Source organism: Sorex fumeus, unplaced genomic scaffold (genome assembly GCF_029834395.1).
Source record: "Sorex fumeus unplaced genomic scaffold, SorFum_2.1 ptg000043l, whole genome shotgun sequence".
NCBI lineage: Eukaryota > Metazoa > Chordata > Mammalia > Eulipotyphla > Soricidae > Sorex > Sorex fumeus.
The window spans coordinates 3,938,775-3,962,824 of record NW_026606100.1 but is presented as its reverse complement, the minus strand read 5'-3'; the positions used below and the strand labels follow the sequence as shown (position 1 = coordinate 3,962,824).

Sequence of the window (24,050 nt, the reverse complement as noted above, 5' to 3'; positions counted from 1 at the left end):
TTGTTTTGAGGGCCACATCTGATCAGCTCAGGAGTTACTCCTGGCTCTGAACTCATGAATTACTCCTGGTGGTGCTTGGGAGACCACACGGGATGCTGGGGATTGAACCTGGTCTGGCCACATGCAAGGCAAGTGCCCTACCCTATACTATCTCTCAGGCCTTAGGAAGATTCTGAAGTAGTTAACTCTTACAATTGTGAGACAATAGGTAATGTACCTGTCTTGTGTTGATTAGGAGTTATGACTGAGACCTAAAATAAATATTGTTATAGATCTGGTCAATCTTAAATCTCAACTTCCTTGGCCTCTAAGCACTCCACCATTAACAAAGTTGCTCCAAGGCTTGTTAGAAGGGAATAGGAGAGAATGGCAGAAAAACCTTTTTCTCCTACTTGGTGTAACAACAAAGTGTAGTATCAGTGAACTTTTTTTTTACTTCCTTCTTGTCTTTAACCCCCTTACCCCCCATTTCCCTCCGAAACTGGAAATACAGCCTAGAACACATGCTTAGAAATTCAATCCTCTAAGTATTTTTTTGACTCTTCAGTTAATGTAAAGATCCTGAGAAAGTAAGACTACTGGGAAGTTGTGTTAAGGAGGGCTTATACTAGTTTTTCTCTTCTTCCTTTCTTACCTATATGCTAATGTAACTATATAGAAGTTTAAATTAAACTTCTTAAATTAAATTATAAAAATTTTAGCTTTTAACCTTACTACTATAATACTTCATTAGCAGTGGTTTTGCATTTCCTTTATTCACTTCTGCAAAAATACTGCATTTCTCCTTTAGATTCATCCAAGTATGGGATTAAAAGAAAACATGACATTTGAAAGACTTTATTCTCGACAAAAGAAATATGCAAGAGCCTGGCCCCCCATACCCTCTTCCCCCAAGCACAATGCCAGGCGTACTCTCTAAGCACTGCTTAGTGTGATCCCCAAACAAATATGAAAGTAACACTACAACTTAGTAACAACTAATTTAAAATGGAAAGGGCTACCTAGAGACAGTGAGCTGCTTTTCTCTGGAAAGATAAAAAATTCTTATGGTTGGAGTGCTATATTAACTAGACTTTCTTCTGATGACATTCTCTTCTATAACTTACTGCCCATATCTTTCAAATGCCTATATCTATCTTTACCCATGTAGCATCATCTTATCTGCAATGTTGTCATAGTTAATGATGACATACAATTTCAGGGTTAAGTCATGAGGGACTATGCCTAATTTAAATGATGAGAAAACATTTAAAAGGCCATACGAGTTCCCTCAGTATTGATCCGACTAGGTATTATTATTCAGTGGCCCTTTCAGTCTATGCTCTTTCCTTTTTCCTATCACAATAAATCCTACTTCTTAACACAAATGATGTTAACCAAGATTTTTCCATAGCACACTGGGCTTGGGGATATGAATAAATTGTAAAGTATCAGCCTTGTGTGTGGGGTGTGAATTCAGTCTCTTGTACCACCCCCACATCACCTCCAAATGTGACCAAAGCAATCAAACCAGTGTGCTACACTCAAGAGTACTGAAATCAAATGTGTGCCCTGCTGCCAGAGCTTTGCAACCAAGTGTGTATCACCCTTGGCAGAGCCACAATAATAACAAAGGGACAAGGGAAAAAAAGTCTTTACTGATCCTGACAGAGGATGTTGGATTTGCCAGAAAGACACTAAATATAGTTACTGACAACTGATAAACCTGCGAAAAAGTATTATAGTACTGGTAAGCACGTCATAATTTCTCCTTAAATATACTTTATATACTTTTCCTTTACTCTAGAGTACAGGAAATTTCAAGTTACATTTGCTCAATAAGGTTACCATCAGTAATGTAAGTGGCCTGAAAAGGATACACATCTTTCATTTGCTCAATGGTTGGTGCTCGAATAATATCATTGATTCCAATGATGTTCTCATGTCTGAAGCGCAGTAAAATTTTGATTTCCCTCAGGGTTCTCTGGCAGTAGGTCTGGTGCTCAAAAGGACTTATTTTCTTGATAGCTACTCGAACTTTGTTGACATTGTCATAAGCAGAGCTAAAAAAAAAGGGCGGGAGACATTGCATTAAGAACAGGTCCTGGAACAAAATGAATAGAATACACATTGGTGAAGCATTTAATATTTAGCACACTGGGTAAATAGTTGTTTAACACAAATGAAAGCTACATGCATATTTTCAACAAAAAGGCCCTAAAACTAAAGAGACTATAGCTAGTACAATATATACTATATTGAACACCAAAAGTAACAAAGGCCTAACCTGGTAACTTCACAAAACTTTTACTGTTGAACTCAGGTGAAATATTCAAATGACCACCAGACACATCTTCATCTTTAACAAAAAATAGACCAAAGCAGACAGACACCTTGATTGCTCAAGTTAACTTGTTCTACTTGCAAAAATGATCCTTTACTTAAATTTAACGAAGATGTTTTGGCAGTCTTAGAACAAAATCTGTAAAATCACCTACTTAAAAATCAAAATAAGAATGTTTATAGTAGTAACAGATGATCCAGTTCTTCTTTTAAGTATTGTTTTTAGAGATTTCCAAGCAAAAGCAACAATTATATCTTTATGACCAATATTCATTCTTTTTTATGAGCTCATAATAAATATCAGCAATGGCTAAAGCAATGAAAAACATAGGTTATTTTTTATTTCCTGAAGAAAATTGCTAAAAATATAAAATACTAAAATAAGTTTATTCTCAGGTTTGGGAGACTTTACCTAATTCATCAGTCTACTTACTCTGACAATGACTAACTCATCTTTCTGACACAATCCTTGTCTTCAATCAGTTTCAATTTTGTCACAATAAATATTTTGTACACAGGTGCTCACAAAATAGCGAGGCATCACTCACCATCAACAGGTTCTTATAAAGTATGAGTATAAGCAAAACAAAGTATAATGAAACAAATTCTACCACAGACTAATTGACCATAACAAAACTTTAAAGTCCAATAGCATATTTTTGGTCACAAAAACATCACCAAACTTTTAAAGACCCAAGACCATTTTTATTTCTTTTTTTCTTTTGGTGGGACATTGTTAATTTGGTTTTAGGCTACATTGGAAAGTGCTCAGGAGACCATCTAGAATGCCAGGGACTGAATCCAGGTTGGCGGTGTGCATACTACCAATTCCTGCCCCTAATATTTAAATGTTGTTTGTTTTGGGGCCACACCTGGTTCTGCAGTCAGGAATTATTCCTGGTGGAACTCGGGAAACTATATGGGATGCCAGGGATTGAACCTGGGTCTGCTGTGGGTAGGGCACTTATGCCCTACCCACTGTATTATCTCTCCAGCCCACCAAAAGGATTTTTCATATTAAACATTCACTTATATTCATTCACTCACTACTCATTTTTCATTTAGCTATTTTTTCCATCCCACTTATCCTAGTTCAGGGTTGCAGGTGGTCACAGACTATCCTGACAACTCAGGATACAAGGTGGAACTTAATTGTGGGCAGAACTCCTTTTTCACTCTAGGGCCCACTCCAACTCTCTCACACTCTGACTGGGATAACTAAGGCACATGCCAGGGATTACATGCACAAACATTTATGATGTTGAAAAAAATTAAGAAAAAATCCAAGCAAACAATGAGAACAGGCAAACTCCACACAGTCAGTGGCCCTGGCCCAAACTCAATTTTTTTCCTTCATCAGTGTTATAATAAAACTAATTTAATTAAATGATGTTGAAACATGCTGTACTTTCAAACAGAATATATTCTTTGAAATCAAAGAATTACACCTCAAATCTCATTTTGCTCTGGGCTGTCACTGTCCTCCCATTGGTTCATCGATTTGCTCGAGTGGGCCCACTAACATTGTGAGACTTGTTACTGTGTTTGGCATATCAAATACGTCATGGGTAGCTTGCCAGGCTTTGCTGTGCGGGCAAGATACTCTTGGTAGCTTGCTGGGCTCTCTGAGAGGGAAGGAGTAATTGGTTCGGCCATATCGGCCACAAGCAAGGCAAACGCCCTATCCACTGTGCTATTGCTCCAGCCATTTTCTGTATAAAAGCCTAAATCTTTCTTTCTTTCTTTCTTTCTTTCTTTCTTTCTTTCTTTCTTTCTTTCTTTCTTTCTTTTCTTTCTTTCTTTCTTTTGTGAGTGGGGGACCCCAAGAGCTGGCAGTGCTCAGGGCTTACTACTGGCTGACTGAACTCAGGGATCTCTCCTGTTGGGCTTGGGGAACCATATCAGTGCCAGTGATCAAATCTGCATTGGTTACATGCAAGGCAAGCATCCTCTTCACTGTATTATCTACCAGGGCCCCCCCCCCTACTGTTTTACAGTGTGAGTAAATGTGTTTAATATTAAAAATAAATATTTTTAAGGGCCAAGGTGATAGCACATTGGGTAGGGCACTTGCCTTGCATGTGGCCACCCTGGGTTCGATTCCCAGCATCTACATGGTACCTTGAGTCTGCCAGGAGTGATTCTGAGCACAGAACCAGCAGTAAGCCCTGAGCACTGCTGAATATGATGATCCCTCACCCCCTACACCTACATTTGTTCCATTTCTCCTTGAACTTCTCATATTTTATAAGCAAACATATTTTATTAATATACCTTTCTTCTTGGACCTTTTGGTGTTTAAAAACAACAACAACAACACAGGGACTATGGCATTACTCATCTTGGTTTTTCCACTTTTTCTCTTTTATGGGGGAAAAAGCACCTGAAGATGCTCAGGGACTACTCTTAGCACAGTGCTTAGGAAACAATGTGGTAGAGGGGATCAAAACAAGTGCCTCAATTACAAAGCAAACATCCCAGCTTTGAAAAATCAGAATTCCTCTACCTTTTTATCCCAGTGAACTGGGGAAATATTTCATGGACCAGCTGATTGCTAAGACAGAAAAAGACTAATGTAGACAGTATTTCTATTAAATCCAATGTTATAAAATTACAATTTGTAGCTAGCACACCATCTGCTATTTAGAGACCAGAAAATTTGATATATATGGCTGAAAGTGTTTCTGAGATAAAGGTGCAGCAATAATACCCATTTGATTTCTTTTTTATTTTTATTTATTACTATTATTATTATTTTGCTTTTTCGGTCACACCCGGCAATGCACAGGGGTTATTCCTGGCTCTGCACTCAGGAATCACTCCTGGCAGTGCTCAGGGGACCATAAGGGATGCTGGGAATTGAACCCAGGTCGGCCGCGTACAAGGCAAACGCCCTATCCGCTGTACTATCACTCCAGCCCTGATTTTTCTTTTTTAAAATTACTGAAATGAATGTGTTTTCGCACAAATAATCAAAAAATGACCTACTATTTGATAGCTTTATCACTGAGAGATATTCTTTTCTGGGTGAAGCATACAAGGCAAGTCTCTTAATTTCTCTACTATCTGGTCCCTAGTTTTTCTTTTTCTTTAGAATCAAGTACATATGATTTTATACCTTCCAAGAAGGGATTATTAATCTAGAGGTTACCTTTATGAGTATCCTTATCTACACCAAATTATTAAAGTTCTCAGCTGTCTCTAAAAACTGATTATGTTGAATGTGACTTTCTGGTTTTAAGCAACAATAAAAAATTCTCCAAATTTGTGAAAACATTTCTGTATCTTCCTCCTATCTGTGATTATTCCAAACAGTTTCTTTTTAAATACATCTATCTTCTCAGTATAAATCTATTTGTACAAGATCCTTGAAGAGAAATAGCAAGTTCATTAAGAAGGTTCAATATGTCTGCCCTGTAAACTAGCTTAATACCTACTCCTTGGTGAAAGGTGCTACTAGGTCAGATTTTCATTCTAACAGAAACTGCTTTCTTTCTTTCCTCATTTTGTAAAGATGTACAAGAGCCCCTCCTCTTATTACCCACCTCACTTCTGCATGGAGAAAGAGATGGTGGTGTGAGTACATATTTTCACAGTGTTGTGAACAGCTTAGAGTTTAATACTCAACTATGAATTTCATTAATGAACTTCACCACATCATTCATTAATTAATTAGTTCAGTAAAAAGCTTCTTTGTAGCTACGTGCTCTGGACAGATCATAGAGTGGACAAGACTTGTGGGTGTAATATCCTTTTATTTATGCAATTAGTCCTGAGCAATACACAGTCACGTGCGAAGCATCCTACATACACACACTCCTATTTGACCCAGTCTAAGTCTTGTGTTTGAAAAATATGTATCAAGAGTAATAAATATTTCTGAACTAATGATCCTTTTAGGTAAGTCAAGGCAATAAAAGTTCTTTCATTTCTTCATTATCAATCACATAGCAAAACAGGATAGCTGGGTTACCTATATAAGTTGATTAAGTTGAATTGTGAAGCATCTAATTTTCTTTATACTCTCTACAATTTGCATTCTTTTTTCTATTGGGGGAGGTCAGAGAGGGTGCAGGTTGGGCCACACCTGGCAGTACTCAGGGCTTACTTCTGGATCTGCACTCAGAGTTCCAGGGCAGCCACATGCAAAGGCAAGTGCCCTATTCTCTGTGTATACGTCAAAACTGTCCAAACTGTGCACTATATGCATATTAATTTTTTCTCAAGAAGCAGTTAAGCGGCTGGGATGGGATGAAACTCAGTGACAGACCACATGTTTTATATGCATGTAGTCCTGGTTCGAGTCCTGGTGTGCACATGTGCAAATACAAAGGCAGTTTAAAAACAAAACAAAAAGGGAACAGTGCTCCTTGTCTACATGACTGATGCCAGGACTGTCTGGGTAGGAATAAATTTCAAAAACATTTTATCAAGAAATGTGATATTAGAAATCCACAAAATCTTGGAGTAGATGACTGAAAAAATGTTTTGAATCACTTAGGGGAAGGAACGGGAACTAACATGAGTCAATTATGAACAAGTCATGCTAAATTGACTTCATTTCCTGTTTTGATAGTTACCAAAACAACCTGAGAGTAAGAGTTGCCGCCAGAATTGTAGTGGCTTCAGGCTGCATTTGTTAATAAGCACTTCCCATTTGGAGGCTTCTTGTTAGAATTGGTGGTAAAATCAAATAATGATCTTGCTCTTACAAAGCCTGAAACTTAAAAAGGGAAGGAGGAAAAAAATAACATAAAATGCCTCTATTATTGTAAAGCACTTTCAAAACACAAGGACGACCAGAGTAGATTAAGACTAAAAAAGAGTATAAGGAGATGATTAAAAGATGAAGTCTATGGCCTGAAGCTATAGAACAGAGTGTAGCACTGTAGCACTGTTCTCCTGTTGTTCATCTATTTACTCGAGCAGGCCTGGTAATGTCTCCATTTTGAGACTTGTTACTGTGTTTGGCATATTGAATAAGCCACAGGGAGCTTGCCAGGCTTTGCCGTGTGGGCGAGATACTCTCGGTAGCTTGCGGGGCTCTCGGAGAGGGGAGTAAGAATTGAACCTGGCTCAACCGGGAGGGCTGCAGGGAAGGCAAACGTCCTACTGCTGTGCTATTGCTCTGGTGCCAAAAAAGATAAGGGGCCAGAGCAGAATTACAGCAGATAGGACATTTGCCTTGCATGCAGGTGACCCAGGTTTGATCCCTGGCATCCCATACAGTTCCCCTAGCGCTGCCAGGAGTGAATCCTGAGCTAAGAGCCAGGAGTAACCCTTGAGGATCAGTGGGTGTGGCCTAAACTCCTTAAAAAAAAAAACACTAAAAAAAAAAAAGATGAAGCCTATATCCACAGCCAACATACACAATGGTGAAAAATGAAAAGTTCAAGATCAGACATGACACAAGGATTTCCACACACATCACTGTTATATTCAACATAGTATTGGAAATCCCAGCCACATAAGAAAAAAGAAGTAATCCAAAAAATCATGATGGGAAAGAACTCAAAACTATCACTAGCTGTGAAACTTCTTGTTACTGTCTGTAGATGACATTATACATAAATACAGATCAAAAGTTTTGGGTCACACAACAGATGAATGGATTAAAAACTGTAGTAACTGTAGTATATACATATGTATACAATGAAATACCACTCAATCATAAGATGAAATCTTGCACTTCACTATAAATTGGATGAACTAGAGGGGGTTATGTAAAGAAAATCATAAGAAGAAAGACAAATATCAGATAATCTCACTCATATATAGAATGGAAAAAAAGCAAGATAATAGACAATAAAAATGTCAAGGGAAAAAATATTAGGTCTACCTGATATCTCTTAGTTTTATCAAGTTAGAAGACCTGCTAACAGATTTTTTTTTTCTTTTTGGGTAATACCAAGCAATGCTCAGAGGTTACCCCTGGCTCTGTACTCAGGAATTACTCCTGGCAGTGCTCAGGGGACCGGGGACCATATGGGACGCCAGGAATAGAACTCAGGTCAGTTACGTACAAGGCAAACACCCTAGCCACTGTACTATCACTCCTGCCTCAGCTAACAAATTCTGTAGATAAATAAAACACAATCCATGAATTACAGCTGGAAATTGTGATACAGCTTTTAGCTACAGTACTTCAGATCTCCCCATCAAAAACTGCAGAGGAGAGCGCAGAACATTGGATGGTCAGAAATCACCTCAATGCAAAAACAGGTTGGGATCTGAAGTTTAGGATTCATGGGCTCTTAAGTGCACAATCTCATACATGTCCTGGGAACTAAGCCACTGATCTATATTCTGGGCCCATTTTCACTGAGGATCATAAATGGCAATACAGTCAATGCCATAGCTTGACTGAATGGCATCTGGCTTAAGGCAGAGGCCTTGCACTTACTGGGAAAGTGCTTTAAACCACTGACTCATTTTCTGAGCCTCCTAGCAGGGATTACCAACAGTAGGTCTGTCCTGATCACTTCAGCTCACTGGGGGCATTGGGGTCTGAATCACGATATTGTATTCGCTGACCAAGTGTCTTAAGTCACTGAGCCATCTTCCAATCATAACTTGGCAACTTAGATCCAATCCATCTTAATCTCTTAACTCTAAAATACTTCAAATGCCAAAAGTACAGACTACACATCCTTCCTACTAGTAGTTCAAGCAATTTTTTAATATATAGTCTTGAACTCATTTTCAAAGCCAAAAAAGGTACAACAGAGACCAGCTGGGGCTGTCAACCCTACTCTGATACTGAACTATATTTAATCAATATGCAATTACAAAAGTTTACACTACCTAAAAGAACAAATCCTATGCTGGCAAACAAAATAACTAATGGAATATTACTGTAACAGGCTATTGTGCAGCCATTCAACTAGTATGAACATTACAATAACTACATGTAGGTTTCAAAATAAACCCAGAAAGCAATTTATAAACAGGTCATGATGATGGAATCATGAGTGATTTTACCTATAATTTCAGGGCCAGATAGTTCAACAGGATGGAGTGCATGCTTTGCAAGCAGGTCTGGGTTATTAGATTGCCAGCTCAACACAGTTCCCTAAGCACTTACAGAACCACCCCCAACCCCCACCTCCAGCACTGAGTAATCTCTGAGCACTGCTGGGTATAGGCCCAAAACCAAATCAAACCAAAGATTAAGCTGTCTTTTGTCTAACCATTCCTGCCTATTCCACTGGTAGGGGGGTGGGGGTGAGGGGATGAATAAAGTGTAGGTTACATAATGTAAGACTACTTAAAATAAGGGAATAACTCAAGGTTTTTTTAATGAGTTCCTAAAGTTCTAAATACCATGACAGGTTTTTTTGCTTCCAGTCATGATAAAAGAAAAGGAACTGATTCACTCTCCTACTTAAACAACTAAAATTAACCAGATGAAATATATAAAACTAGAGTTAACTCACCTCCAACAATACACTAGCACAATAAGATAGGTCCTATGACTGCCCCAACTCATTGATGCCAGGATGTTCCAGACAGCAGTGCAAAGCAAAGGAAAATCAAATGTAATATGGTAGTCTCCCTGGGCTGAAGACAGAACTGCGGTTTGGAGAGTCCAGGTGAGTTAGAAATTGAGAGGCAAATTACTTACTAAAGGAGAGAAAATTTCAGAGAAGGTTGGAGAGATCTGAAAAGGTTTCTCTTTTAATCTTCAGCTGAGTAATAAGAACACTACATAATGAAACTCCAAGGTCAAATTAGTTCCTAGCTCATCATTAGGAGTAGAAAGATTTACGATCGACATCAAGTTGAATCCTCAAAATGATAGACCAAATTAATATTTAACTAAAGGCTATTCTGGAACTGCTTTAAAATGCTTAAAAGCAAATCTGAAAAGAATCAAACTATTCTAGTTGACATAAATGCATTCAAGGATACACAGACCAAAATATTTAAAGGAATGCAAAATAAAATCATGAGTATTGCCCTCTTGCGCCCCTCAGACCACCCAGACCACCATCCTGCCCACTGGCATGCACAGCTGTTCACCAACGCCGCTGCCTAGCCTCCCCCACGACAGGTCTGTGACCCCCCCATTACAGCAGGCAGGGGGCGAGTCTCCACAGCAGGGGCGTGGCTTCTACAGTAATGAGCGTAGCCTCAGCTGGGTCAGAGTTATTTTCCCCATTCCCAGCAATCTGGAATCACTTTTCAATCTTCATCACCTAAATCTGTAAGTAACTACCAAGCTATCTCAAACACAACAGGCCAATAGTCCACTAGTCTATTACAATTGCACGAAAATACTAGTGTACACAAAAGACTGTACAAGCCGAATATAAAAGATCATATCCTCTGAAAGCTTCATTAGAGGCTCCACAGAGGAACATAGAGGGAAAAAAAATAAAGGCAACCACTATTGATTGAGCTCATCCAGACTCCTTTCTTGCTACAAGAGGGAACAGTGATAGTGAACTGAAAGGTCACACCTCCATACAACCACAACAATATGAAGAAACAGCACAAAACCCCACCACGAGGAGAGGATGACAAAAAGAGTCCAGAAGCCTCAATAGGCGTTACCCACAAATATGAGCTTTCCAACAAAGAATTCAGAGATGAAATGCTGATGTTGTTCAATGAACTCAAAGAAACAGTGGAACAGACATGCAGTAAATTAAAGGAGGACATGGAAGAAACGATGGAATGGACAGCCAAGAACATACAGGAAGAAATGAGAGCAGAAATTGGAAAGCTACGCATAGAAATGTCACAAATAAAGGATTCGGTAGATGAAATAAAAAAACCCAGCGGGTGCCCTCAACAGTAGAATGACTACAGCCGAAGACAGAATCAGTGAGCTTGAAGATGAGCTTCCGGAAGCTTACAGGCAACAGCATACAATGGGAAAAGACCTCAAAATAGCTCTAAGGCGAATCAGAGTCCTTGGGGATGATTTCAAGAGGAACAACATTAGAATCATCGAGTACCAGAAGGACAGTGAGAAAACCCCAATGAAAAAGCCACAGTTAAAGAAATCATTAACTGTGGATTAATCATTAACTGAAAAGTTCCCAGAGCTAGAGAACGCAGGCATTCAGATTCAAGGAGCCTGAAGGGTGCCATCTAAAAGAGACCCTAATAAGAAGGCATATCATAGTCAGAATGATGGATGTCACAGATAGAGACACAATACTGCAAGCAGCAAGGTCAAAGAAGAATATCACATACAAGGAGTACCCCTTAGATTTACAGCAAACCTACTGGAGGAAGACAATGGTGAGATATAGTAAAAAAAACAAAAAACAAAAAACACCTCAATGAAATGAACGCTTAACCGAGAATACTTTATCCAGCTAAACTCTCATTCAAACTCAAAGAAACGATACACTTTTATGGATAAACAACAGCTCAGGAACTTCACAGACTCAAAACCAACCCTAAAAGAAGGACCAAAGGGGCTACTGTAAAATAAGAAAAACCCTACAAGCACAACAAACCCTTAGAGAAAGATGGCACAAAACTCCATGACGATAATCTCTCTCAATGTCAATGGTCTAAATGCATAATGTCTAATTGAGGGACACAGAGTGGCAAAACCTTGCACGCAGCCAACCCGGGTTCGATTCCCAGCACCCCATCTGGTCCTCTGAGCACCACCAGGAGTAATTCCTGAGTGCAGGAGCCAAGAGTAACCCCTGTGCATCGCCAGGTGTGATCCAAAAAGCAAAAAAAAAAAAAAAAAAACCTGGTATATTTAGGTTCTCTTCTCATCTACCCCAGTCCTGTCATTACATTTTCATAGCAAAGGCTAAATAATATTTGTGGGTAATAAAGTATATATCTTATGCACAAGCACCATATACTGTACACATTGTTAAGCAACTAAAATGCTACCTATCAACTGTGAATGGGTTATTTTTAGAGAAAGCTATTAAGTTGTTCTCTAAGCTACCCATTTTGGTGAACTTTAATTATCTGAACACAAAACTACAGTACTTTGCTTCACAGATAAAAATTATCTTGTCTTCAGATGCTAAGTAAGTTAGACTGATCCAAATTAGTGCTCCAAAAATAAGTAGGTACATAATACAAGTGACTGCTTTAAAAGAGAATGTATTCCGGACTTTAGCTTATACTCTCATAATTTACCAACTAAGAAAGTCAGTGCAAATGTTTCTCTTTGCAAAGTACTAACCATAAAATGAGCAAAAAAGAATTAAAGTCATAGTCATTTTTTAACTATAAAAATCTGCGTAATAAATCACTGCTCCAGTATTCAGTAGTATCACAGCTTAATATCTGGTGTAATTATCTCAGAGATATAAGAATAGGGGTTAACATTCTTGTCCGGCATGCAGCTGACCTTGGTTTGATCCTAGGAACTGCATATGATTCCCCAAGACCAACAGGAGTAATTCCTGAGCACAGAGCCAAGAGTAAGCCCTGAGCATAGTACGATCTTTCTAGCTCTAACTATGCATTCTTGAATCTCCTCAGTCATAAAACAGGAGCCTGAGAAGAAATAGCAAATACAAAACATGAACGACATGAGGATAAAAAAAAATCATAATACAGGGTCTTAGTAGTCTTTCACTGCCTTATTATTCTTCCATTTATTGCTTAAGACCCCTCAAAAGAAATATCAGAAAAGATCACCAGAATTTAACTAAGTCAGAGGGCTAAACCCACATATCGTTCTGCTTGTGCTGGAACAGAAAGATTCCATTATTCTGTTCAGATTTTTTCCAAATAGAAGTGCAAAATTATATATATACACATATGCATCAGTGTATATGTATATATGTACATGTATACCTACACATACATGTGTATACGTGTATATATAGTACACATACACACAAGAAAATGAGAAAAATATTCAATTATGTGGTTAATGTACATAGACATTTATACAGTGCTGGGGATTGAATTCAGGAATTCGAATCCCATACAGGGATAGTACTGAGATCATAGTACTTGCAGGACTAGGCAAGTACTCTAATACCAGGATTACTGACTTTCTGGTAGTGCCAGGGACCAAACCCACAGTTTCACATGTGAGACATACATTCTCTCATATCCTCAACCCCAAGTGGCTACTTACTTTTTGATCATTCATCCTTTCTTAGTTATTCCCTTATACCTTTACTGAGCAAAATTGTTTTAATTTGTTCCTTCTTAATTTTTCTTACTTTTTTTGTATGGAGCAAAGACTATAATGGTCTAGGATAGACTGACTAGTACGTGTTTGTTTGCCTTGCATATAGCAGATCCAGGCTTGGTCCCCAACACCACAAATATGGTTCTCCTAGCAATCGGGAATGGTTCTTAGTGCAAAGCCAGGAGTAAGCTCTTAACACAGTTGAGGTAAAGGTAAAGGTAAAGGCCCTCCCGTTGATCGTCGATTTGCTCGAGCGGGCCCAGTAACGTCTTCATTGGAGACTTTGTTGTTACTGTGTTTGGCATAGCGAATACTCTCAGTAGCTTGCCGGGCTCTCCGAGAGGGGCGGAGGAATCGAACTTGGGTCGGCCATGTTGGCCGCTTGTAAGGCGAACGCCCTACCGCTGTGCTATCGCTCCAGCCCCAACATAGTTGAGCGTGGCTCAAAAACAAACAAAAAAGTGATCAACAAAGATTAGAGCATCAAATCTCCTCCAGAGCAATTCCAAATGTCTCTCATTGTAATAAGCATTAACAAAAATTATTATTTTCTGACAGTGAAAGAGGCAGGCTGGGTATGGTTGGGAAAATGAGAACAAATGGTGGAGGAAGCCCACATTGGTGGTGGGATTGATGCTGGAATAGGGAATGACTAACAAATGCATCATGAACAACTTTGTAAATCATAATGTTTAAATAAAGGGAAATAAAATTTAATTTCAAGTGCCTTGGTATCTTTTTTTGTGGTGCACGTGTGTGTACGTGTGTGTGTGTGTGTGTGTGTGTGTGTGTGTGTATGGCTTTTGGGTGATACCTGGTGATGCTCAAGAGGTTACTCCTGGATCTATGCTCTGGAATTATTCCTGGCAGTGCTCAGGAAACCGAATGGGATGCCAGAGATCGAACCCAGATTGGCCGAGTGCAAGGCAAGAGTCCTACTGCTGTATTATAGCTCTCCAGCCCTGGATCTTTCTTATTCAGAAACAAAGTATGAAAATAAGAAGTAACAATTAAATGTACGGATAAATTTCTTAAATGTTGTCTTTCACTGGCTTCTTATGAAATACAACGCCAGTTTTACAACAGAAAAAATTCAAGCGGAGATGGGTTCTTAATTCACTCATTTAAGATTATGTAACTACTAGCTAACAGACCTAGGATTCAAACTCAGGCATGCAGTCTCCACAACCCATGTTCTTAGTCACTGAACTATAGAAGGGCCAGTGATCCTCCACAGGTCATACCATCTTAGTAGTAATAAAACCAAGATCAATGGAGCCAGATCCTGATAGTTTAACTGAAAAGATACTGAAGAAACACAATAACGATAAAAATATAACTGTAAGGATCATGCATGATACAGAAAATGTTCTGCTTCCCAATGCAGTCTTCCTGTTTTGAAAATTCTGGCTATTTAGATCTTCCTCATGATGAGCCCAAAACCTGTCTCCTCTGAAGCAAGAGGCAAATATGTGTTATAAATGAGTTGTGGGAGTACAAAAGATTTGAAGGCCAAAGAGAAAAAGGTGATGGGGGTATGGAGAGGAGTGAGACAGGCCTTAAAAATGATTTAAAAACAAAGTATGTCTGTTAGCTTTTTGTTTTTATTTTTACAGCCAACCCCAGAGAAGCTAACAGGTTATTCTTGGCAGAGTACTTGAGAGTAACTTCTGATTGTGCTTAGGAGACCATGTGATGATGAGGATGGAATCCAAACCTTCAGCATACAAAGCATATGCTCAACCTGTTAAGCTATCTATCTCTGTTCCTGAAGTAGGATAAATGAAAAGATCAAGTTGAAGACCACAGGGAAATTTAGAATACATTTTTTTTTTCTTTTTTGGTCACATCCAGCAGTGCTCAGGGATTCCTCCTGGCTCTGTACTCAGGAATTACTCCTGGTGGTGCTGGGAGACCATATGGGATTCTGGGGAACAAAACTGGGTCGGCCGCGTGCAAGGCAAATGCCGTACCCGTTGTACTATTGCTTCAGCCTCAGAATACAACTTTTAGTGGTGCCAATAAAGTAATTAAGTTGGGAATGGGAGAGATAGTAAAACAGGTAAGGCGCTTTGCCTTATATACAGCTGGGTTGTGGGAGTACAAAAGATTTGAAGGCCTGGGTTCAACCCCCAGTAGCCTAGCCCTTACAGGAGTGATCCCGGAGTAGAGTCGGGAGTAAGCAGTGAGCATAGCAGGTGTGGCCCAAAGCTGAAAAACAAAGAAAAACTTAACAAAATTCTGCCCCCCGCCCCCATGGGACTCTGAGATGACGCCACATCTGGCCACCATCCACTTAAGCTCCCACACAGCCATGATCCAGACACACAAATGAACCTCGGACCCAATCAACTTGCTGCAGCAATCTGTTCAGACCCTAATTATTAAAATTTTAGAATTTCTAGGGTGCAGAGCGACCATGCAACATTATATTGTATCCATAACAAGCAATACAAAACACATTGTCTAGCAATGCCTTTTTGGCAGGTATGAGTGGTGGTAAGACTGGTCTCGAAATATCGAAAGTAACTAAAGTAAAGAAAGAGAGTATTGTGCAAATTGTCTGTCACACAGGCAGGGGGAGGTATGGAATGGGTGGGTGGGGGGGGATCCTGGGGATTTTGGTGGTGGAAAATGTGCACTGGTGAAGGGATGGGTGTTTGATGACTGTATGATCAAAGCTCAAACATGAAAGCTTTGTTACTGTAACTCACAGTGAATCAATTAAAAAAACTGCTGGGTACATAATAAAAAGTGGGAGCAAACACAAAAATAATTGAGATCTGGTCAGAGGTCAGTAAAGACAATCCAGATGGAGGCTACACAGGAACATTATCACTAGTCTCAAATCACAGGGAAAAGAGGAGAAAGGGAGTTACAGACTGAAAACAGGATGACCTACTTTATAATGGCAATCACGGCACACCTTTATAAGCTGTATTTCTAACATCAGCCAAAGAGAGTAGGGATGGGAGAACACAAGATACGCAGATATTTTTCCCAATACAGAAACATAAAGTAATGAAAAACACAAATGTCTTATGAACTGCCTCATTGTCAGAAATACTAAAACACCTATTCAGGGATGGATAGTACAGTGGGTAGAATGTTTGCCTTGCATATAGCTGACCTGGGTTTGATCCTCTGTATCCCATACGGTCCCTCAAGCCCCACAGGAGAGATCTCTGAGCACAGAGTTGGGGGGGGGGGGGCGCGGGGGTGTGGCCCAAAACCAAGAAACAACAACAACAAAAAAAAACCCACCTACTCAGATATGTGAAAAGTGACTTTTTAAGCTGGGGAAAATGTTTAAACATGTAATGCAGAATATTATTATCTGAAACTGAAAAGAGCTGTCTGCACTACTAAGCAGGTGGTGAGATGTTATATAACACATGCTAAACTAGGTAAAGTAGAAAAATACAACATATGATTATAACTCTGAAATGCCATCAAAAAACTCTCCAGTAAGGTCTGTGAAACTAATTTTAGTTCTTTCCATTTAAAGTTTCTGGTGCTAGGGCCTGGAAGATAGCTCAAAGGGCTGGAGAGCATGCTCTGTATGTGGTTTAATCCCTGAGCAGTGCTAGATGTTCCCCACACATAAAAAAAGTTTTGACTAGTCAATTAGACTGGGCAGTTCAATGCTCAGGCCTGTGCTGCACAGAAGGCCTCCAGGGCTATACCAGAAGGTGCTTGGGGTAGAGGGGATATGTGGTGCCAGAGTTGAAAAATGGGCCCCTGTGCATGTCAGTAACGCACCTCTGACTACTGAGCAATTTCTCTGGCCTCTGGTCTATCTTCTGATCCAGCAATCCCACTCTTAAAACTACCCGGAAGAGACTCCTTCAACAAAAGTAAAAGGTTATTCACTGCGGCATTACTATTTTCTGGGCTGGAGCGATAGCACAGCGGGTAAGGCGTTTGCCTTGCAAGCGGCCAATATGGCTGACCCGAGTTCGATTCCTCCGCCCCCTCTCAGAGAGCCCGGCAAGCTACGGAGAGTATCTCCCAGCAAGGCAAAGCCTGGCAAGCTCCCCGTGACATATTCAATGTGCCAAACACAGTAACAACAAGTCTCACGATGGAAATGCTACTGGGTCCGCTAGAGCAAATGGATGAATAATGGGAGGACCGTGACCATGATTATTTTCTAGGGGTGGGGTGAGGGTTTTGGAGCCATACCAGTGGTGCTTAGGGATTAATTCTGGCTCTGTGCTGAGGCACACTCCTGACAATGATAACAAAAACCAGATTTGGTGCCAGGATCAAAATGGGGTCAGTCATATGCAAGGCAAACGCCTTACTTCCTGGACATCTCTCCTGCCCCAGTAACATTACTTTTAACTACAAAACACTGGAACACCTTTATGTCCATACATTTGAGAGAGGTTGAATAAATCATAATGCATTCCCATGATGGAGTACTATGCAGTCATAAAAATAAATAAGATAACTAAGAACTGATTCAGAATGATTTCAAATATATACTTTTAGGTAAAAATTTTTTAAAAAATTATGCTATCTTTCATATAAGAAAAAAGTAACAAAATATAAACGGAGATGAGTAGTTATAGTTGAGCTGCTAGTGGTAAGCAGCTTTGAAAGTTTGAGGCTGTCCGCCCGCTCCTCTCTGGAAAGAAAGATGGCGGCCGCACGGGAGCCTTGTGGAAAGCGGGTTTGAGCCGGGCTCGGGGGAGCGGCGGGGACCTCATGGGAAGGGGGGCTTTGTGGGCCGTCCCCCACGCCCCACCGAGGTCGCCAGCTGCCCCCCACGAGCGGCTCTCCGGCACGGCCACGACTCCAGGGCACAGAAATCAATCTCTTAACTAGCTAACTTTTAATAGAAATTCTTCCAGGGTCAATAAGTAAAATAGCAGAAATTCAAAACCGCGCGGCCGCAATAGCGGCCGCGCGACATCATTTTATTCTTAAACCAAGTTGTAGAAAGCAAATCATTTCACAACGCTGTTTCAGCATGTCTGATTGGGGGGGGGTCATAAACTCTAAACAATAATTGTGCATCTTCTATCGAAATAATCTATCTAGTCAAAGTAGATAGAGTATTAACTAGAACTCATCTGCCTCACAAGAATTGGGAGGGGTGGGAGGTGGGGGTCTATTGGGATTCGGGGTTAAAAATGAGTATTGGTAAAGGGAAATGTGTTCGGTATCTACATGACTGAGACCTAAACCCGAAAGCTCTGTAACTTTTCCCACAGTGATTCAATAAATAAATAAATTATAAAAAAAAAAAAAAAAAGAAAGTTTGAGGCTGTGAGTTTGTTTTTGCTTTCTGGGTCACATCCAGCAATGCTCAGGGGTTATTCCTGTCTCTGCACTCAGGAATTACTCCTGGTGGTGCGGGGGGGGGGGACCATAAAGAATGCTGGGAATCAAACCCAGGTTGGCCACGTGCAAGGCAAACATCTGAGGCTGTGAGTTTGATACTGTTACAACCCTACATGCCAAGTGCTATCCTGGTAGTACTGACATTGTGATCACTGGTGCCACAACAACATATATCATCCCTGGTACACCACAAATGTGTGCAAGCATCCCTAAGTGGGGGAGTATCATAATTAAATATTCAATTCTCTCCTCCCACAAACCACTGTGAAGTGAATGAACATCAAAAGCAAGTGTGTGATTCCTAGCAAGGACCACATCCAAGTGTGTACACAACCCCAGTCACTACAACAGGAAAGGGGAAAAAATTAATTTCAAAAATCCACATATTTATGGGATAAACAAGAAACTAAAGGGTTTGGGCAATTACAGAAGTGATTGGGAAGGTGTGAAGAAGAAAGGGTATATAGCATGGTACAGGTGAGGAGAGTGACATCTCAACTGATTAATACTATTGTATAAAACTCTAGGGAAAAAATCAAATATATGGGATCAGAGAGATAGTACAAAGGCAAGGGTGTTTTCCTTGCATGCAACTGAGACAGGTTCAGTTCCCAGAACTCCATATGGTCCCTGAGCATAGGAGTGATCAGTGATCTCTAAACACAGTGCCGGGAGTAAGCCCTAAGCATTATTGTGTGTGACCCCCCAAATAAGCAAACAAAAATCCAGAATGCAAATGAAAAAAAAAAAAGGGCAAACGAACCTATTACAAATGGCTAACAAAACACAATGAATGGCACAAAGAAGAAACTACAGTTTCCAAAGAAGCTTTAGGAAACTATTTTAACTGAATAGTGCAAAGTTAAAATCAAGCAGAAACATACAAATTCTGTCAGAATTTACAAAATTTGTTTCTCACAAATACATGGGTTAGCAATTTTGAAAGTATTCCAATTGCTTAAACAGAATAACAACTAAATTTACAAATGAAAGATAGTGAAAGTCAAGTTGATTAAAGAATTCTAAGAGGAAGCTAAAATAAACCACACGGTACTACAGAAAAGCTGAGATAGCAGCATTAACTCCTAGTTTCTGACATATTTTCAGACACAGAAATAAACATGGGTATGTATAAAATTGTTGATTGGTGTTCACAGATCTATTTTTTTCAGCCAATAAGACCTAAAAGCAAGAACACTCCAGTAGCAAGCAATAAATACAATTTGCACCTAAAAAGATTAAAAAAAAAAAAAAGTAGGGTTTGGGACAAAAGAAATAGCTCAGCAGTTCAAACTTGAGCACCACTTAGGTTTCTGAGTATCCCTAGTGTAATCTTGGAAAGCCCTCACATTTCAGGGCTTGAGTAGCTCCACATCTCAGGCCTAGGCACTGAACCACCTGGCCCTATCAATTGAGTACTACTGGGAGTGGCCTCTGGGTATTCTGAACAATGCCTGGAAGATGCTATTAACACCCCGTTCCCAGAAAAAAAAAAAAAGCTTGGGATTCTCAAGGGTTATACCAGGCTGTTTTCAGGAACTACTCTTAGCAGTGCTCAGGGGACCATATGGGATGATGAAGATCAAACCAGGGTTGGCTGAGGGCAAGACAAAACTCCTACCCACTGTACTATCACTTCGGCCCAGGTGAGGTTTTTTGAGGGTACATTGCAGTCAATGTGAAGAGGCAAAGTCTGAAGTTCTAATGATTTTAATAAAAATAGCTGTTCATAACACAAATATTCATGTATTCATAGTGATATAAATAACTGGATTGGAAAGAAGTGCCTTCCTGTAGATGTACTCCAAACAATACAGAATAAAAGTAATAAAAAATTGTCATGAGAAAATACAAGAATTTTTTTCAGACAAGATCTATGAATGGATACTAGAGAGTGAAAACCTGAAGTTATCTGCACAATCTCCAGGTATATCCTCCAAGATACCTATTTATACAAAAGAATAAATAGATGGAGGGGGCTGGAGTGGTAGCACAGTGGGTAGGGCATTTACCTTGCACACGGTCAACATGGGTTCAATTTCCCAGTATCCCATATGCTCCCCCAAACACCACCTGTAGTAATTCCTGAGTACAGAGCCAGGAGTAAGACCCTGTGCATTGCTGCGTGTGACCCAAAAAGCAAAAAGCAAAAAGCAAAAAAAAAAAACCAAAACCAAGTTTAACCAATTAACATTTAACATTTAACCAATTAACATTTCCTCTGGAAATATGCCTTACATATTTGTAATGCAACAAATAATGTAACAAATGCATCACAAATACTGAGATTATGCACCAAAAAAAGCATAGGATGATTTCTGTGAAAGTCCTGTCAAAAATGTATATTGATTTCTTTCATAAGAAACTGACTAACACAGCTTTCCGGAGCGGCTGCTTGGCCCCAGGAGCCAGAGCTGTTGTGTGTCCTTCCCCCACCCCATCCCCGCCGTGCCTAGCATGGCAGCCAATAAAGACCATTGTTGTGTACTGTAAAAAAAAAAAGAAAGAAAGAAAGAAAATGACTAACACGAATTGAAGAAGTCTACAAAATAATAATCCAGTACTCTTCTAAAGCATCATAATCAAGAAAAACAGAAAGAATTAGGAGAAATACAGTTGGAAGTATGGAGACTTCAATTGACTGCAACATGTAGGAAGTATGGAGACTTCAATTAACTGCAATATGGAATACTTCGGGGGCAAAAAAGACAGTAGGAAAACAGTGGTTGGGGACGAAGACCTGTATCTAGAAAATAATAGGTACTACTTGCTACATTATCTCTTCATCTTCTGAAATCTTTTGTAGAACAAAAATTGCCTCTTAAATGCACTCAAGGCTACCACCACTACCCTCTATACCATTTTAGCACTCCTGGGGGATGGAATGGGAATGGGGGGAAGTAATGATGATAACATCACTCATTATGGGAACACTGATCAACAACCACTATTAATAAAGGTTTTGTTTTTATAAGCAGTAAAAGAATATAACACTAAATGCATTTCTGACTTTCAACTTCAGATAGGTGTATGTGTTTATCAGAACTTAACCCCATAATCAGTGGAATACATACACTAAATACATATGTTTTTATCTTTATATAATATATAACTAATGTATATAATCCATTCTTTGAATGAATTCCACTTGCGCTGTTACCTCATCAACTCTGACTGTCCTCCCATTGTTCATCAATTTTGCTCGAGCCGACACCAGTAACATCTCACAACAAACTGTGAGACTTGTTTTACTGTTTTTGGCATATCAAATACGTCACAGGTAGCTTGCCAGGCTCTGCCGTGTGGTCAAGATATTCTCGGTAGCTTGCCGGGCTCTCCGAGAGGGACAGAAGATATATTAAAATAATATATATGTGACCTCTGACACTTGGCATACAAGCAACTGTGCAACAATTGATGGGGACTACAAAATCAAGGGTCAGGCAATACTAATAAAAAAGAATGGGTATTTACAAAATCAAAAGTATAAACACAACTGTAGAAGTAACTTCTGAAACCTTTCTCTCCATGTCATTTCCTCACTTTAGCCAGCAAGTGGAAATACATCTATTCCCAAACACAATCAAAGACCTAGACAAAGAGAAATATAGTCAGGGACAGGTAACTGTTTTCAGGTAACTCACCATACTAATAATCCACGACAACTTTTTTTGTGTCTTTTTGGGTTACACCTGGCCATGCTTAGGGGTTACTTCTAACTTTGCGCTCAGGCATTACTCTTAGCAGTACTCAGGGGACCATAGGGGATGACGGGGTTCAAACCTGGTTTGGCCAAGTGCAAGGCAAATGACCTACCCGCTGTAATATTGCTCTGGCCCATTCCATGACAATTTCTGGTAAAAATTACCTCTAGAGTAAGTCTGAGACTCCTAACTTTATTCATTCAGGAAACCCTACTTATGTGACAGAGTGGCATTTACTTGAACAACTGACATTAAAACTATCAATTTTATTCTGGTCAAGACAAAACCCTGGTTGTAGGAAACCCTAAAAGTCCAAATTTTGCAAACTATAAAGTTGCTGAGCTGCACCAATACATAAAAGCAATGAGTTCTACCTTTCCTACTGAAGAGTTTGTTCAAATAATATGCTTATTAAATACTTCCTCCAAGGATGGTTACAATAGTACCTAGTTTTGTTCAAAGCTGGAGCTCCCGGAACCGCGCGGCCGCATCTTATCAGGACATCTTTTTATGACATCTTATTATATCATTCCTACTTTGGACAAACTTGCAGGCTATCGAATGTAGCCTGCCCACAGGGCAGAGTCTGGCAAACTCCCTGTGGCGTACCAAATATGCCAAATACCAGTAACAATGATGGGTCTCATTCTCCTAAAGAGCCTTGAATATAATCTCAGGGCAAGGATGAAAGAGACGTTACTGGGGCCTGCTCGAGGCAATTGACGAATAACAGGATGATGAAATGAAATGAAATTTGTTCAAAGAAGGAAATATTGCATTATCATGGGAAATGTAAATAAACAAGTCTTGCCTAATGGGGGGAAAATGAAATAATACTATATTGTCACAGAATAGAGTGTGCAATATGAAGAGCACTTTGAAAAATTAATAATAGCAGCATAAGTTTAAATGCTGTTTCTGGAGAGTAATCAACCATTTTACTACAAAAGTGGTTATTTTTGATATGGTCATCTCATTTTCAGGAAAATTTTCATAAGTTTCAGGAAAATTACTCAAAGTGAGTGGGAGGAGTCTGTGGTAAAAACATTTTTAGCTGCATCATTTAAACTGGTGTTAATCCAGGAGGATTACTCCATAGCTTAGAGGCCAGCCGGGTATTCTAGGGGAAAAGGCAGTTCAGATAGAGAAGGGAGCACCAAATAAAGGGTGTTTGGAGGATCCTCCCAGGAGGGGAGATGCATGTTGAAAGTAGACTATGGACTGAACATGTTTGCCACTCAATGCCTCTTTTGCAGACCACAACACCCAAAAGGAAAGAGAACAAAAGGGAATGTCCTGCCATAGAGGCGGGAGGGTGGGGAGGAATGGGGGGGATATTATCCACGGTGGTGGAAAATGGGCACTGGTGGAGGTATGGGTATTTGATCATTGTATGACCGAAACCCAAGCACAAAGATTTGTAAATCTACAACTGTACCCCATGGTGCTTCACTAAAAAAAAAAAAAAAAAAGCCTGGTGTTAAACTGACGGAATCCAAACGCCCAACAAATGGAAGTTATATAAACTTTTTAAT

At 39.7% G+C, this 24,050-nt stretch overlaps 1 protein-coding gene across 1 annotated transcript in view; it reads right to left on the bottom strand.

Annotated features, from left to right (window-relative positions):
* The window catches only part of MAPK1 (mitogen-activated protein kinase 1), a 90,808-nt gene that overhangs the window by 41,063 nt on the left and 25,695 nt on the right, over positions 1 to 24,050 (bottom strand). Inside the window, exon 2 of the mRNA XM_056120790.1 lies at positions 1,860 to 2,042. Coding sequence (XP_055976765.1) covers positions 1,860 to 2,042 — 183 coding nt within the window. The remainder of the gene's footprint in view (positions 1 to 1,859; positions 2,043 to 24,050) is intronic.